The sequence below is a fragment of the Leuciscus leuciscus genome (genome assembly GCF_965113295.1).
Source record: "Leuciscus leuciscus genome assembly, chromosome: 19".
In the NCBI taxonomy this organism is placed as follows: Eukaryota; Metazoa; Chordata; class Actinopteri; order Cypriniformes; family Leuciscidae; genus Leuciscus; species Leuciscus leuciscus.
The window spans coordinates 38,513,702-38,528,826 of NC_138743.1; the positions used below are offsets into that span (position 1 = coordinate 38,513,702).

General features: G+C 41.3%; 2 protein-coding genes across 2 annotated transcripts in view; one reads left to right on the plus strand and one right to left on the minus strand.

Annotated features, from left to right (window-relative positions):
- LOC309482544 (uncharacterized protein) overlaps nt 1-4,681 on the minus strand; it is a 332,446-nt gene extending 327,765 nt beyond the window's left edge. Inside the window, exon 1 of the mRNA XM_082148005.1 lies at nt 221-4,681. Within this exon, the coding sequence (XP_082004131.1) occupies nt 3,616-4,536 (921 nt within the window). The 5' untranslated portion in view covers nt 4,537-4,681 and the 3' untranslated portion in view covers nt 221-3,615. The remainder of the gene's footprint in view (nt 1-220) is intronic.
- slc16a10 (solute carrier family 16 member 10) overlaps nt 1-15,125 on the plus strand; it is a 60,364-nt gene that overhangs the window by 41,885 nt on the left and 3,354 nt on the right. Inside the window, exons 4-5 of the mRNA XM_082147960.1 lie at nt 1-9; nt 6,853-7,081. The exon at nt 1-9 is cut by the window's left edge and continues 135 nt beyond it. Of these exons, the coding sequence (XP_082004086.1) occupies nt 1-9; nt 6,853-7,081 (238 nt within the window). The remainder of the gene's footprint in view (nt 10-6,852; nt 7,082-15,125) is intronic.

Genomic DNA, 15,125 nt, shown 5'->3' on the forward strand with positions numbered 1-15,125 from the left:
TTCCTGCAGGTGAGAGACGAGTTCAACACCTTCCCATGCCAGTCAGATAATGATTCACTCAGGAGGCACTGAGGGAAGGATTCAACCAAAAGCGGCAACCTTCCAGTTTCTCTCTTGAATCAACACTGAAGTGACTTAAACTGCAGTTCATCGACTGGCCACTAGAGACAGACTCCAAAAGGGAGTCAATCCCATAAACCCCCATATTAAAATGCCCAACTTTAAGTCAAGTCAAGTTTATTTGTATAGCGCTTTTCACAATACAGATTGTATCAAAGCAGCTTCACAGTATTAAATTAAAATAATACAACAAAGTTTGTTTCAAGAGGAATTTATTGATTGATAAAATTAAATTAAATATCCCCAAAATATCCCCAACTGAGCAAGCCAAAGGCAACAGTGGCAAGGAACCGAAAAACTCCATCAAGTGACCTAATGGTGTCCTAAAACTCCATCAGGTGACCTAATGGAGAAAAAAAAAAAAACCTTGGGAGAACCCAGGCTCAGTCGGGGGCCAGTTCTCCTCTGGCATTTATGAGCTAGAGGCTGGATTGTAGTTTGAACTGTAGGATTATATGAATGCCTGGCTGAAGAGATGCGACTTTAATCTAGTTTTAAACTGGGAGAGCGAGTCTGAGCAACGAACAGTATCAGGAAGACTATTCCAGAGTTTTGGAGCCAAATGTGAAAATGCTCTCCCTCCTTTGGTGGTTCTGGATATCCTAGGTATGACCAAAAGCCTTGAATTTAGTGATCTTAAAGAGCGCGATGGATTATAGGGCGATAGAAGATCCGTTAAATAGACTGGAGCTAAGCCGTTTAGGGCTTTATAAGTCAGTAGCAATACCTTGTAATTAATACAGAACTTTATAGGTAACCAATGCAGTGATGATAAAATCGGTGTTATATGATCATATTTTCTTGATCTCGTAAGAACTCTAGCGGCGGCATTTTGGACTAACTGTAGCTTGTTTATTGAGGATGCAGGACAACCAGCTAATAAAGCATTACAGTAATCCAGTCTCGAGGTCATGAATGCATGAACTAACTTTTCAGCATCAGAAACTGATAGCATATTACGTAGCTTAGCAATGTTTCTAAGGTGGAAAAAGGCTGTTTTTGTAACATATGAAATATGATTTTCAAAAGACAGGTTGCAATCGAGTATAACACCCAGGTCTTTTACTGTAGAGGATAAAGTAACAGGACATCCTATGATGTTAAAGTTGTATTGTGCGAGGTTTTGTGGGCGGTTTTTTGAACCGATAAGTATTACCTCTGTCTTGTCTGGATTTAATAAAAGAAAATTACGCGTCATCCAATCTTTTATATCTTTAACACACTCTGTCAATTTGGAAAATTTAGCGTTTTCATCCGGCCGTGATGAAATATATATTTGAGTGTCATCAGCATAACAATGGAAACTAATTCCATGTTTCCTTATAATATTTCCAAGTGGCATCATATGGAAAATAACAGAGGGCCTAACACAGATCCCTGCGGCACTCCATAGTTTACTGGAGTTATGGTCGATTTTTCTCCATTTAAATAGACAAAATGGTAGCGGTCAGATAGGTATGATTTGAACCAGCTTAGTGCTTGTCCTTGAACACCAGTATAATTTTGTAGTCGATCTAAGAGTAATGTGTGATCTATAGTATCGAACGCAGCACTAAGATCAAGTAAAAGTAGTATTGAGATACAGCCTTGGTCAGAAGCTAAAAGTAAATCATTTGTGATTTTAACGAGCGCAGTTTCAGTGCTATGATGCGGTCTGAATTCAGACTGAAACTTTTCATAGATATCATTTTGTTGCAAGAAAGAGCCCAGTTGAGCGGACACCACTTTTTCTAATATTTTAGACATAAATGGAAGATTTGAAATGGGTCTATAATTTGCTAGATTATTATGATCTAATTGTGGTTTCTTAATGAGAGGTTTTATAACTGCCAGTTTAAATGTTCTTGGAACATGACCTAAAGATAAAGACGAGTTAATAATATTGAGGAGAGGCTCTTCCACTACAGGTAACACTTCTTTCAGTAGTTTAGTTGGTATAGGGTCTAATAAACATGTTGTTGTTTTAGATGAAGTGATAAGTTTATTTAACTCTTTTTGTTCTATAGTTGTAAAGCACTGTAATTGTTCTTGCGGGGTGATAATTGAAGCTGAATTATAAGGCGCGATTGAAGATTGAACGTTTACAATTGTGGTTCTGATGCTTTCTATTTTCTCAGTGAAGAAGTTCATGAAATCATTACTACTGAACTGTAACGGGATATTTTGTTCGGGTGACGTCTGTTTATTTGTTAGTTTAGCCACGGTGTTAAATAAAAACCTTGGATTGTTTTGGTTGTTTTCTATTAGTTTGCGGAGGTGCTCAGCCCTGGCCGCTTTTAGGGCCTTTTTATAACGTGACATACTGTCTTTCCACGCGATTCTAAAGACCTCTAAATTAGTTTGTTTCCATTTACGCTCTAAAATACGGGTTTCTCTCTTTAAAACATGCGTAGTATTGTTATACCATGGTGCTTTATTTTTCTCTCTGACCTTTTTTAATTTAATAGGTGCAACCACATCCAATGTTCTAGAGAGAATGGTGCTCATAGTGCTAGTTAGTTCTTCTAGTTCATCTGTTTGTTTGGGTTCAGGCAGCAGCTGAGACAGATTAGATAAGCAATTTGAGAAATTATCTATGGTGGATGGGAGGATTGTTCTGCCTGGTCGATAACGCGACGCCGCATGACATATTACAGCAGTACGTAATATGCAAGTTACCATGTAGTGATCAGTGACTTCATCACTTTGTGGAATGATATCTATATCGGTTGGATCGGTTCCATGTGATATAATTAAATCGAGTGTATGATTAAGACGATGTGTTGGTCCGGTGACGTTTTGCTTGACCCCAAATGAATTTAATAAATCTGTAAACGCAGCTCCTAACGCATCATTTGGATTATCTACGTGTATGTTAAAATCTCCAACAATTAATGCTTTATCGACATTGACTAATAGGTCTGAGAGAAAATCTGCAAACTCTTTTAGGAAATCAGCGTAAGGCCCTGGCGGTCTATATACGGTAGCCAAGGCTAGAGATAATAGGGATGTTTTTCTAACATCTAAGAGCGTAACATTTAGTACAAGTACTTCAAATGAAATAAACTTATAACCCGTTTTCTGAGTAACATTTAGAATATCTCTATAAATGGTTGCAACACCTCCGCCACGACCAATCAGACGGGGCTCATGCTTATAACAGTATCCAGGAGGAGTAGACTCATTAATACCGAAATAATCATTTGGTTTAAGCCAGGTTTCAGTAAGGCAAAGTACATCGAAGCTATTATCTGTGACTATTTCATTTACAATAACTGCCTTAGGTGTGAGTGATCTAATGTTTAGAAGACCTAGCTTTAGAAATAGTTTTTGTTTACTAATAGCAACATTTTCTGTTTTAATAACAATTAGATTTTTCCTAGATCCTGCAGTAGATTTATTATTTCATCTCACTAAACGAGGAATAGACACGGTTTCTATGCAATGTTCTACACTAGTATTTATATCAGTTAAATTGGTGCAGCAGAGACTATGATTTGGACTTTTGGTTACTAGTCAAAGGGTATTTAACATTTTGGAGATGTTATCCGACAGAAGATCCGCTCCGAATCTGCTTGGGTGTAAGCCATCAGCACGGAAAAGCCTAGGACGCTCCCAAAACAGATTCCAATTATTTACTAAGAGCAGTTTCTGCTCATTGCACCATGACATTAACCATTCATTTAGCGCAAATAATCTGCTGAACTTTTCATGCCCTAATCGGTACGTGGGAAGCGGTCCTGACACAATGATCGTTGTTTCAGGCGATGTGCTGCATACCGTATCGATCAGATTCCTGAAGTCTTTCTTCAGAATCTCCGTCTGGCGCAGCCTGATGTCGTTCACTCCCGCGTGCAGGACCACAGTTCCGACGCGCTCGTCACCGTTCAGGATCTCGGGAACGCGAGCAGCGATTTCAGAAACACGAGCACCAGGAAAGCAGTGACTGTGCACCTTACTTTTACCTAACGTAGTGTGTACGTGCCGAACGATGGAATCGCCGATGATCATAGCATCGCGTTCTGTTTCGCGTAGAGGGGAGAAGCGGTTTTGTGTGGATAACTCGAAAACCGGGAGGGTCGGAGAAAGTCTTGGTCTAAACCTGACTCGCGTCTTCCGCTGCGGAACCACCCAGGCTTCGTGGTGGCGTGTTGGAGCCGGAGTGAACGAGACCATGGCTGATCGCGACCGATGCTGAGGAACGCACGGAGTAGACGCGGTCGGAGTCAGCGGGTTAGTAACGTTAAACACTGATTTGTGTGCATCGGCGCGTGATGTTTCAAGAGCCAAACACCGGTCTCTCAGCTCGGCCTGTCTCAATAAAAGGTCGTGGATCTGTTTCTCAACAGCTTCCAGCTCAGACTGCAGTGCGTGCAGCTCAAATGTGTCCTCACCTGCACCAAAAGGTAGACTACTTACATCTGATATATTCGCCATTTTAACAGATGGACAGTGAGTTAGCAACGAAGCTACCAGTGATGCTATCAATATTAATACTAATTTATGACTGAAGTCTTGGATATAATAGTTTTTTTTTTTTTTTTTTAGTGGTAGGGGTGTAGAGTAGACGCACGATAGGCGAAAAAAAATGTTTGTTTATAAGTGAGTGTGGAGAAGACGCGTTCAGCCGTGATCCACGGACGTAACCTTTAAGAGTATGCAGCGTTGGATCACTAATAGGCTTGAGCAGTAGTGCTTCTCAGTGAGGAAAAGTAAAAAATGTTCGTTGTAAGCGAGTTTAAAGAGAAAAATCAAGAATTATAAATCAAATCGATAGAGCTCCAAAAACAACAACGCGTTCAGACGCGACGCATGATAATAACAGGACAAGACATTACTCACCGTGTTTTCTTTTTCAGCAGAAAAAAAAAACATCTTTACAGTCTGGTGCAAAAAGTGGTTTTGGTCTATATAGCTAATGTTGTCCTTCATGACGACTGTGAGGGGGGTGAATGTTTTAATAACTCATCCGTTTAAATTATATTAAACCTTAAAGTTCTGCATAATTAAGGGCGTGGCCACTTGAGTGACAGGGGGATAACCGCTGATGTCATTACTAGCCGTTTGTCTGCTAGCGTTAGCGTCACGTCACCTCAGCTAATCCACCTCGCTGCACATTTCCGTTTATCTGGGAGTGACGCTGACAAGATGGCGACGGCCATCTTTGGGCTTCACAAATGCACTTATTGTTAAAATTGGAAATTGTTCCTCAACACTAACATCTTTGACCTGTGGAGTTCCCCAGGGCTCAATTTTGGGTCCACTGTTATTCAATCTTTATATGCTACCACTTGATAAACTCATAAAGAAAAATGTAATCTCTTACCACAGTTATGCTGATGACACACACATTTATTTACCTCTAATGCCTAATGACTATACCCCCATTGAAACTCTCTGTCAGTGCATTGAAGAAATAGATACTTGGATGTCACAGAACTTTCTCCAGCTCAATAAAACTTAAACTGAGGTTATCGTTTTTGGAAGAAATGAGGAAAGATGTAAAATCTCTACCCTGCTCGAAACAAAGGGCTTAATAGCAAAGGAAGTGGTAAGAAACCTTGGTGTCCCAATAGATAATAATCTAAATTTTAATAGTCACATAAAAAGAATCACAAAATCAGCGTATTTTCATCTTAAAAATATTAATAAACTTAAAAGATTCATGTCTAAGGAGGATTTTGAAAAGATCATACATGCTTTTATTTCTAGTAGGATTGATTATTGTAATGTGCTTTTAACAGGACTCCCCAAAAAGACTTTAAAACCGCTCCAAATCGTACAGAATAGTGCAGCCAGGATCCTTACAAAAACCAAATGAATAGATCATATTACTCCAATTTTAAAGTCCTTACACTGGCTCCCAATTAGATACAGGATTAATTTTAAGGCACTTTTATTAGTTTTTAAGTCAATAAAGGGGATGGGACCTAAATACTTTCATGATATGTTTCAATAGTATACTCAACCAAGACCCCCTAGATCACAACATAAACAGCTTCTACTAAAACCTATTGTCAGGACAAAACAAGGGGAAGCTGCTTTTAAATACTTTAGCATCCATCTCTGGAACAAGCTTCCAGAAAACATTAAAAATGCTCCAACTATCACAATTTTTTAAACCTAGACTAAAGACCAAGCTTTTTTCAGATGCTTTCTGCAGGTAATGCGTAATAAATAAATATATTTATTTTAATTTTTAATTTTAATTTTTTTCAACAGACTCTTTGTTGGTGTTTTATATATATAGAATTTTAATTATTTTTACTATTGCCAAAATTGTATTTAGTTCCATTTTTTTTTGTTTGTTTTTTTGTGTTTTTAAAATTTTTTTGTGAAGCGCATTGCATTGCTGCTGTGTATGAAATGCGCTATACAAATAAAATTTGCCTTGCCTTCGGAACCAACGGGTGACATCACGCACACTACGTCCATATGTATTTTACGGATTTAAACCCGTAACCCCTGAGATCACGAGTCTTCTGGAATGATTCATTCAAAGAGTTATTTTCACTCTGAATCAGACTCCAGAGGTCGTGTTTCTGCCCGTGCGAAGCGTCATCACTGAAAATCACTGCATTATTCTCAGACTTTTACACAAATACTCAGTTTCACACTAACACTGTCATCAGAAGTGAGCCACTGACAGTTAGATAACACAGGTTTCATTGGTTTAGTGCATTAACCTCAGTGTGTCGCAGAAGCGGTCCCCTGTCGAGGCGTCTCAGGTTCAGCAGTGCTGTGTTTCGGCAGGTGTCCTCCTTCATGGTGATCGGGGTGATGTCCATGATGATTCCTCTGTGTCACGTGTTCGGAGGGCTGATCGCCGTCTGTCTGCTCATGGGTCTGTTCGACGGCTGCTTCATCTGCATCATGGCTCCCATCGCCTTTGAGCTGGTCGGCTCCCAGAACGTGTCGCAGGCCATCGGCTTCCTCCTGGGCATGATGTCCATCCCCATGACCGTCGGGCCGCCCATCGCAGGTAATGTGTGTTTGTGGAGCGTCCTGCAGTGAACCCGTCTGGATTAGGGAGCCCAGTCCTGCTCAAACATGGCTTGAACACACCTCAACACACCTGTGTGTGATCTGAAGATCTTCATTAGCGGGTCAGCGGTGTGTGGTGATGAAGTGCTGAAGATCTTCATTAGCGGGTCAGCTGTGTTGAAACAGGACTGGCCTCCCCTGATCTAGAGAAATAAAGGTGAACTGACTGAAGTGTGATCATCGTCTGCCACCTGTTGGCTGGAGTAGGTACTGCGTCACTGTGGCAGATTTACAATTTATGCATTACTAGAGTCTGAGCACACGATGGCACCGTAACATTACAAATAAAATGGCAGTTAAACAGGTTAATTAAGTGAGATTCTTAACTCGTGTGCGGCAATTTAAAAAAGTTACTCTGAGGTCCTTAAAGGACAAAAATGTCCATGTCAAAAAACTGACATAAAACTTTGAAACTTGGGAATGCAGACTTAGGTTTGGTCTCATTTTAAAGAAGACCCATGGCAGATTATTGTTGAAGTGAAAATTGTAGAAAAAAAGAGGTTGTAGTTCATGAAAATTATTTAAGATTTTTTTTTTTAAAATGAAAATATATATTTTATAAAACATGTTGAACTCAAAAACTTATAGAAAAGCAAAGTCATAAATCATTTGAATCAAGTTGAGTTCTAAATGTCAAGCTCCACTGGTATAAACAGTGCTGGGATTTGTGATTTGCACTGCAAGGTTATTTTCGTAAACTGAAATAAAATGAACAATTCATAATAAATGAAAAACTAAAACTAAACAAAACTCGAGGTTCGCTTTTGGGGGAAAAGCTTACCTGTATCGGGTTCTTCCATTCGGTCTAGCTCTATCACCCCGCACGTTCACGAAATACGTAGATGCAGCTCTAGCCCCGCTCAGACTGCAGGGAATACGCATGCAGATGGTGGTTCGGCATCGAGATGTCGTTCTCACGTATATGAAGAAATCAGTAACGTGCGGTGAAATCTTGTCATGGGTAGGCTGTGACCTATCAATGTGGCATATATGTTTATCACTTTTTCCATGGTGGAATTCAAAATATTAGCACTTTTTCCAAATTGGATAAATGAAGCAACAATTCAGCTCTTACTATTGTGTAGTTTGTATTAATGCCATGGTTCAACAAATAATGTAAAGGTTAAATAATAATTCACTTAGACTTTATAAGAAGCAATTGCGACTTTATTTCACACAATTCTGACTTTATATCTTGCAATTCTGACTTTATATCTTGCAATTCTGACTTTATAACATGCAATTGCGAATTTATTTCAAGCAATTACGACTTTATTTCACGCAATTCTGACTTTATATCTCGCAATTCTGATAAATAATGACAAAATTGCGAGATGTAAACTCGCAATTGTGAGATAAAAAGTCGCAAAATGTTTTATTCTGTGGCGGAAACAAGCTTCCATACCTCCTGGCCTCTTCCTCCCATCCATCCTCCCTGACGCATAGCTACCATTACGGTAGGGCCGGCCGGGCCCAGCTATCGGTAGGCGCCGGCGGTGCCGCGGTAGCCTACCTGAGAAAACGTTTTGGAAAAGACGGGCTATGGACCCAACCAACTCTATAGGAGGGGAGGGGAGAACTCCCTCACATGGTACAATCTATGCCGAGGCTGCGCGCTGCGGTGTCAGAATACGGAACGTGTGTAGCCTAATGTAACTACAACTAACGTGACAAATGTGTAAAAAAAAGAAGAAAAAAATCCTCAACCGGCCCAAAAGTGAAGCGGCCCACTGGGAATTCTCCCGATTCTCCCGATTACCCACCCCGGGCCTGTTGACAGCCAACGCTAGGCGCCGCTAGATGCTAAGTATCGAGAAGCGCGGATTGAGTGAGAGCGAGTGGATCACGTGACATGAAGCAAGCTCGGTCTCTGCCTCAATGTTGATAATTCAAGACAGCATGAGAACTGACTGCGCATGCGCAAATCTACGTAAACTACGTTCTATGGACCAAAGAGGCACTGCTAACCTCTGCCTCAATGGCCATGGCCTTGAATTTCCTGCATGAAACAATGGTTTTAGGAGCAAACAATGGCAAAATGAGTATATTATATGTGTATTCCTGAAAATTTTTGTTACAAAAATTTATATTTGGAATAAAATAAATGCAATTAATAATGTTGTGAATTAATAAAGCTCTTGGAATTAATAAATGTAATGTCAACATTTCCTTTGGTGAGGCACTGCCTACCCTGCCTACCCTGACTGCACGTCCCTGGAAGAAATTGGGATTGAGATTGAATGCCAAGAAAAGTGTGCTTTCTCCAACACAGAGGACCACCTTTCATGGTGTCGTGTAGGTTTCAGTGACAATGAGGGCCGTGCTCTCGCCTGTTCGTGTCGCTTGGATCCTCACAGTTGTAAAAGTGATAAAGCTAGGCCAGTCACTCACTGTAAAACAGTTTCAAAGGCTGTTGGGCCTGATGGCAGAAGCATCCAACATTATACCGTTCGGCCTGCTGTACATGAGGCCTGTACTGTGGGGGCTCAAGACCAAAGAGTTTTCCCAGAGGGGGAACCCACTCCGTATGATCAAGATAACACGGCGGTGTCTCCGTGCCTTGGTTATTTGGAGGAAACCTTGGTTTCTGTCCCAGGGTCCGGTTTTAGGAGCTCTTTGCCATCGAGTCTCGCTCTCTCTATAGATGCTTCTCTCACAGGCCGGGGAGCCGTAATGGAAGGCTGCTCAGCTCAGGGTCTATGGAGGAGTCATCATCTTTCGTGGCACATAAACTGCCTGGAGATGATGGCGGTCTTCAATGCGTTGAGACACTTCCTTCCAGACCTGAGGGGCCATCATGTGCTTGTTCACACAGACAATCAGAATATAGGAGCAGACATCCTGTCGAGGCAGGGGCTGAGGCCTGGGGAATGGAGGCTCAACACCGAGGTGGTGGAGCACATTTGGGGAGTTTATGGCCAGGCACAGGTGGATCTGTTTGCTTCTCAAGATACAACGCACTGTCCACTATGGTCCTCTCTCACGCATCCAGCCCCACTGGGACTGGACGCAATGGTGCAGACTTGGCCGAGGCTACGTCTGTACGCGTTTCCCCCGCTCCCTGGAGTTCTGGAGAAGGTTCGCCAGGACGGAGTGAGTGTCCTGTTGGTAGCTCCGTACTGGCCAAGCCGAGTGTGGTTTTCAAACCTAGTATCCCTTCTTGACGGCCCTCCACTTGAGCTGCCGGTCAGGAGGGACCTTCTATCTCAGGTGGTGGGAGCAATCCTCCATCCCCGTCCAGAAACATTCAACCTGTGGGTGTCTCTGAGGGGGCCCGACTCATAAACTCTGGTCTCTCAACTGAGGTTGTAGAGACCATATTTAACTTCAGAGCTCCGTCCACAAGGAAGCTATATGCCCTAAAATGGAGAGTGTTTGCCTCTTGGTGTGATCTAAGACAATGGGATCCAGTTAATTGCACTGTTCAATACTTGAGTTCTTGCAAGATCGTTTTGCTTCAGGGTTATCTCCTTCCACACTGAAGGTTTATGTTGCAAGCATTGCTCTTATTATACGTTTCCCTCGTGGCACCCTGAGGTGGAGGCCTGCAGTTGAATTGAATTGAATTTTATTTATTTAAAAGGGACCATGTGTAATTGAAAACATAAATGTAAACATTTGATGCATTACACCAGAGTTAGCCTTAGGCTAATTTGCATCTGCAGTCCCCAGGTACAAGTAAATACAGCACAGATTAAAATATCAACATTATTCAAAAATATATGACATATCAAACATAAAGCGTCAAACATTGTTCAAGAGCATATAACATGTACTTCACACATGAAGTGCCCCTCACTAGCACGCACACACACACACACACACACACACATACACACACACACACACACACACACACACACACACACACACACACACGCACGCATGCACGCACACACACACGCACGCACGCACGCACGCACGCACGCACGCACACACACACAGTATGATCACAACATACAGTATTATGCCCACACACAACCCCTTCTAAACCCTTACGCCCTTCTCACCCTATAAGGAGGTAAATGTGACTGAAGGAAAAGTAATGTTGCCCACTAACAAGTTAGTGGATGCATTGTTGTGAAAGTTTTAAATGTCTTTTTAAATTAACTTTAAAGGCACCAAACATGTCACAAGTTTTTATATTGTCTGGAATTGTGTTCCATTGTATCACAGCTTTGACAGAGAAAGCTGCCTGCCCAAATGCTGAATAGCGAAAGGGTACAGTGCAGCTATGTACAGAAGCTATTCTAGTGGTCCTTACAGAACCACGGTAACAGACAAACTTACTCAAACAGGTGGGGGCCAGACCTTTTAGGATTTTATAAACTATGCATAGATTTGAGAATATTCAAAATTTTTCAAAAGTGAGTACATTGTACTTATGTATTATCTCACAGTGGTGGTGCCTAAGTGGCTTTTTGTCAAAGATTTTCAGGGCCTGTTTGTACAGGGATTCTAAGGGCCTGATTGTTGTTTGACTAGCCTGCCCCCAGCAGGTGATACAGTATGCAATATGTGAGAAAATAAGAGCATGTAGAAATATCTTAGCAGCCTCTGTTGATAGAGAGGATCTAATCTGTCTAAAATTTGCCAAATTGTATTTAATAATTTTTGTCATTTTCTTTATGTGTTTTTTGAAGGTCAGGTTTGAATCAAACAACACTCCAAGATATTTAAATTCAGTAACAGTCTCAATCTGTTCACCTTTAAAGCAGATGTTTACATCTAAAATGTTCAACCTAGTTTTGGAGAAGAACATGCCTTTCGTCTTACCTATGTTCAAGGTAAGGCAGGATTGATCTAGCCACTCGGCCACTCCAACCAAGGCATTGGTTAATTTAGTTGCAGCTTGTTGAGCTGATGTTGCATGGGTGTACAAGACTGTATCATCAGCATAGAGTTGTATCTCTACGTCATGACAGTGCTGAGGTAGATCGTTAATGTACAGACTAAAGAGTAGAGGGCCTAACACAGATCCTTGAGGTACACCCGTTGTGCACCTCAAGAAGCTGGAGCACATGCCTTTGATTTTTACACACTGCCTTCTATTGGATAGGTAAGACGAAATCCATGCAAGTGTATTGGATGAAAGGTTGAAGCTAATGAGTTTAGACATAAGGACATTGTGATTAACTGTGTCAAAGGCTTTGCTTAAGTCCAAAAACACAGCTCCAACAACTCCTCCTTTGTCAAGAACGGATCTAATTTGCTCTGTTAGGTGTAGAACTGCTGTTTCTGTAGAGTGAAGTTTTCTGAATCCAAACTGGACTGGATTTAAACCAGGGTTGCAGCTGTTAATGTGATCTGTAAGTTGGTTTTTGATCACTTTTTCAGCAACCTTGGAGATTACTGATAATAAACTTATGGGTCTGTAGTTACTGACTACATGGCGGTCGCCAGATTTGAAGATAGGAGTTACAATCGCGTGTTTCCAGTCTGTAGGAAAGAAACTATGAGTAATTGAAAGATTTACTAGATGGGCAATAGGGGGGGTTAGAGTAGCTGAGTGTTTTTTAATAAACATTGTGTCCTGATGAGAAGCATCTTTGCTTTTTGAGTTTCTTAGGGAGCAAATCACTTAATTTATTTCCTCTTCAGTGACTGTGACTAAGTCAAAACCCTCTGCTACAATACCGAAGCTAATACATTGTTCCCTAGGTTTAAAATGGTTTCCTAATTCCTGAACAGAATCAATAAAAAAATTATTAAAAGCGAAGGCAATTTTTGTGTCATCATCTATTATCTTGTTTTGAACTGTGAGCCGAATATCCTCGGTACGATGGTGAGCTCTCCCTATTAAGCTGTTGATACCTTTCCATATTTGGCTGCTGTTACCGTTTGCATCTTTCAAAAGTTTAAGAAAAAATTGTGACTTGGCTAATCTCAGGTCATTAATCACTTTGTTCCTCAAGCCTTTATAAACCAAAATGTCTACATCTCTTTTGGTCTTGATGGACTTTTTTAAAGCAGCGTCTCTACTCTTCATCAATTTCCATAAATTTTCACTGAACCAAGGCAAGTTGACCTTGTTTCTGTTTTTTCTCTTAATTTTAACAGTGAGTTTATCTCTGACAACATTGATCTTTGATGTAAACAACTGACAGTTGTGCTCCAGATTTTCAGAAGATAATATATCTCCCCAATCCAAGCTATGTATCTCAGTATCAAATGTGTCCTGCTTACATTTAGGTATACAGAAAACATTTTTGTGGCGGAATGATGTATTATTCTTAAATCTATTTTTAGTTAATTTCCTTGCCACCAAAGTTAAATTATGGTCAGAAAAACCAGTGATAAGATTGTAACTTTTTGTTATCCTTTCAGGTTTATTGCAAAAGAAAAGATCAAGTTGTGTACTTGAACGTTTTGTGATTCTGGTTGGGCCTTTTATCAGCTGTTCTAAATGGAATTTATCTGTAATTACTTTTAACTTTCTCCTCTTTGACTTATCTTCCCAGTTAAGATTAAAATCCCCCATGAGAATAATTTCTTTGTTGTGGTCACATTCTTTAAGAATGTCAGTAAGTTCTGTATAAAATGTGTCATTAGCAGTTGGGGGTCTATAAAGGCCTATAATGGTGAATGACATTTGCTGAGACAAGACGACTTTTAGTGCAACATACTCAAGGGAGATAGCTGGCTTGAAAAACATACGTTCGCAATTGATAGAGTCTTTTACATACATAAGTACCCCGCCCCCTTTTCCCACAGTCCTGTCTCGCCTAAAACATTGGAAACCATTCATTGTAAAGACATTGATGGGAGTAGAATGTTGAAGCCATGTTTCAGATATACACAAAAAGTCCAAGTTTGAATTCGCTAATAGATGAGTCAACTGTTCGGTTTTGGAGACGATACTTCGGATATTTAGGTGACCACCCAAAAGCCCTCTTGGTTTCCGCTTCGGATCCCAAACGACCTTTGCATGATTAACAGTTTGAAAAGTTTTAAGAGAGACTTGTTTTGTAACAGCAGGATTGATGTACCCAACATCATTAGGAGCAGGATTTTCAGGCTGACATTTCCCCGTTAACGCCGCCGTTGTACTGGCTAGCTTGTCAAAATCTAGGGCCAAGGCATCTACTCCAGTAAGGGAGATGCTAGGTACAGGTATTCCACATAAACTCACCACCTCGGGCGTTGTCGCCGCCAAAAAGTGTTTGGCACCGCTGACCTGTGATGCACTCTGAGTGACCTCCGGTCCCGGGTTGAGTTGTACATCCCCGGATAGCAGCAGCAGGAGGAGTAGCACGCTGTGGATCTTCCGCGCTGGTGAGGTAAATCCTCGCTGTTTTTTGTGATTACGATGTTCAATCGAGGCACAACCATTACGTAAAACAGATGAATAGATGGCATAGAGTCCGACCAGGTTGTGATGGTAGGATATAGTCCGAATGTTTGCGGCACAGTTCGAGTGCAAAAGCCAGTGTTCTCCTGTCCCAGTCACCTGCTGCACCCGATAGTTATCGAGGCTTAGGTGTTCCGCTTGTGTCTTCCAGGACAGGTAGACTCGTAGTGGAGGGCCGACAATGGTAAACAGCAACAAAGTTATAAAAAGCACGTTGTGGATTTTCTGCCAAATCGCGGTTTTGTAGTGCGAAAGCAGATGGTGCTGCTTTCGCGCCGTCGCCATTTTCCGCGCCGTTCTTAGGCTATTATGTGGTTCTTAGGCAGTTCGTACCAGAGTTCCAGCTTGGGATCTGGCTTTATCTGTCGCTCCCTTTGGGCCTCTTGATTCTGTCTCAGAAAAGTTTCTGACCCTCAAAACTGTGTTCCTTCTAGCCATTTCCTCACTAAAGAGAGTAGGAGATTTTCAGGCCCTGTCGGTATCTCCTTCATGCCTTGAGTTTGCACCCGGTATGGTCAAAGCATCCCTCTATCCGAAACCCAGATATGTACAACCAATGTACCACGGCCTATCGTACTGAAAGACAACCACATTTGTCCCGTCAGAGCACTGGACACTTACGTCCACAGAG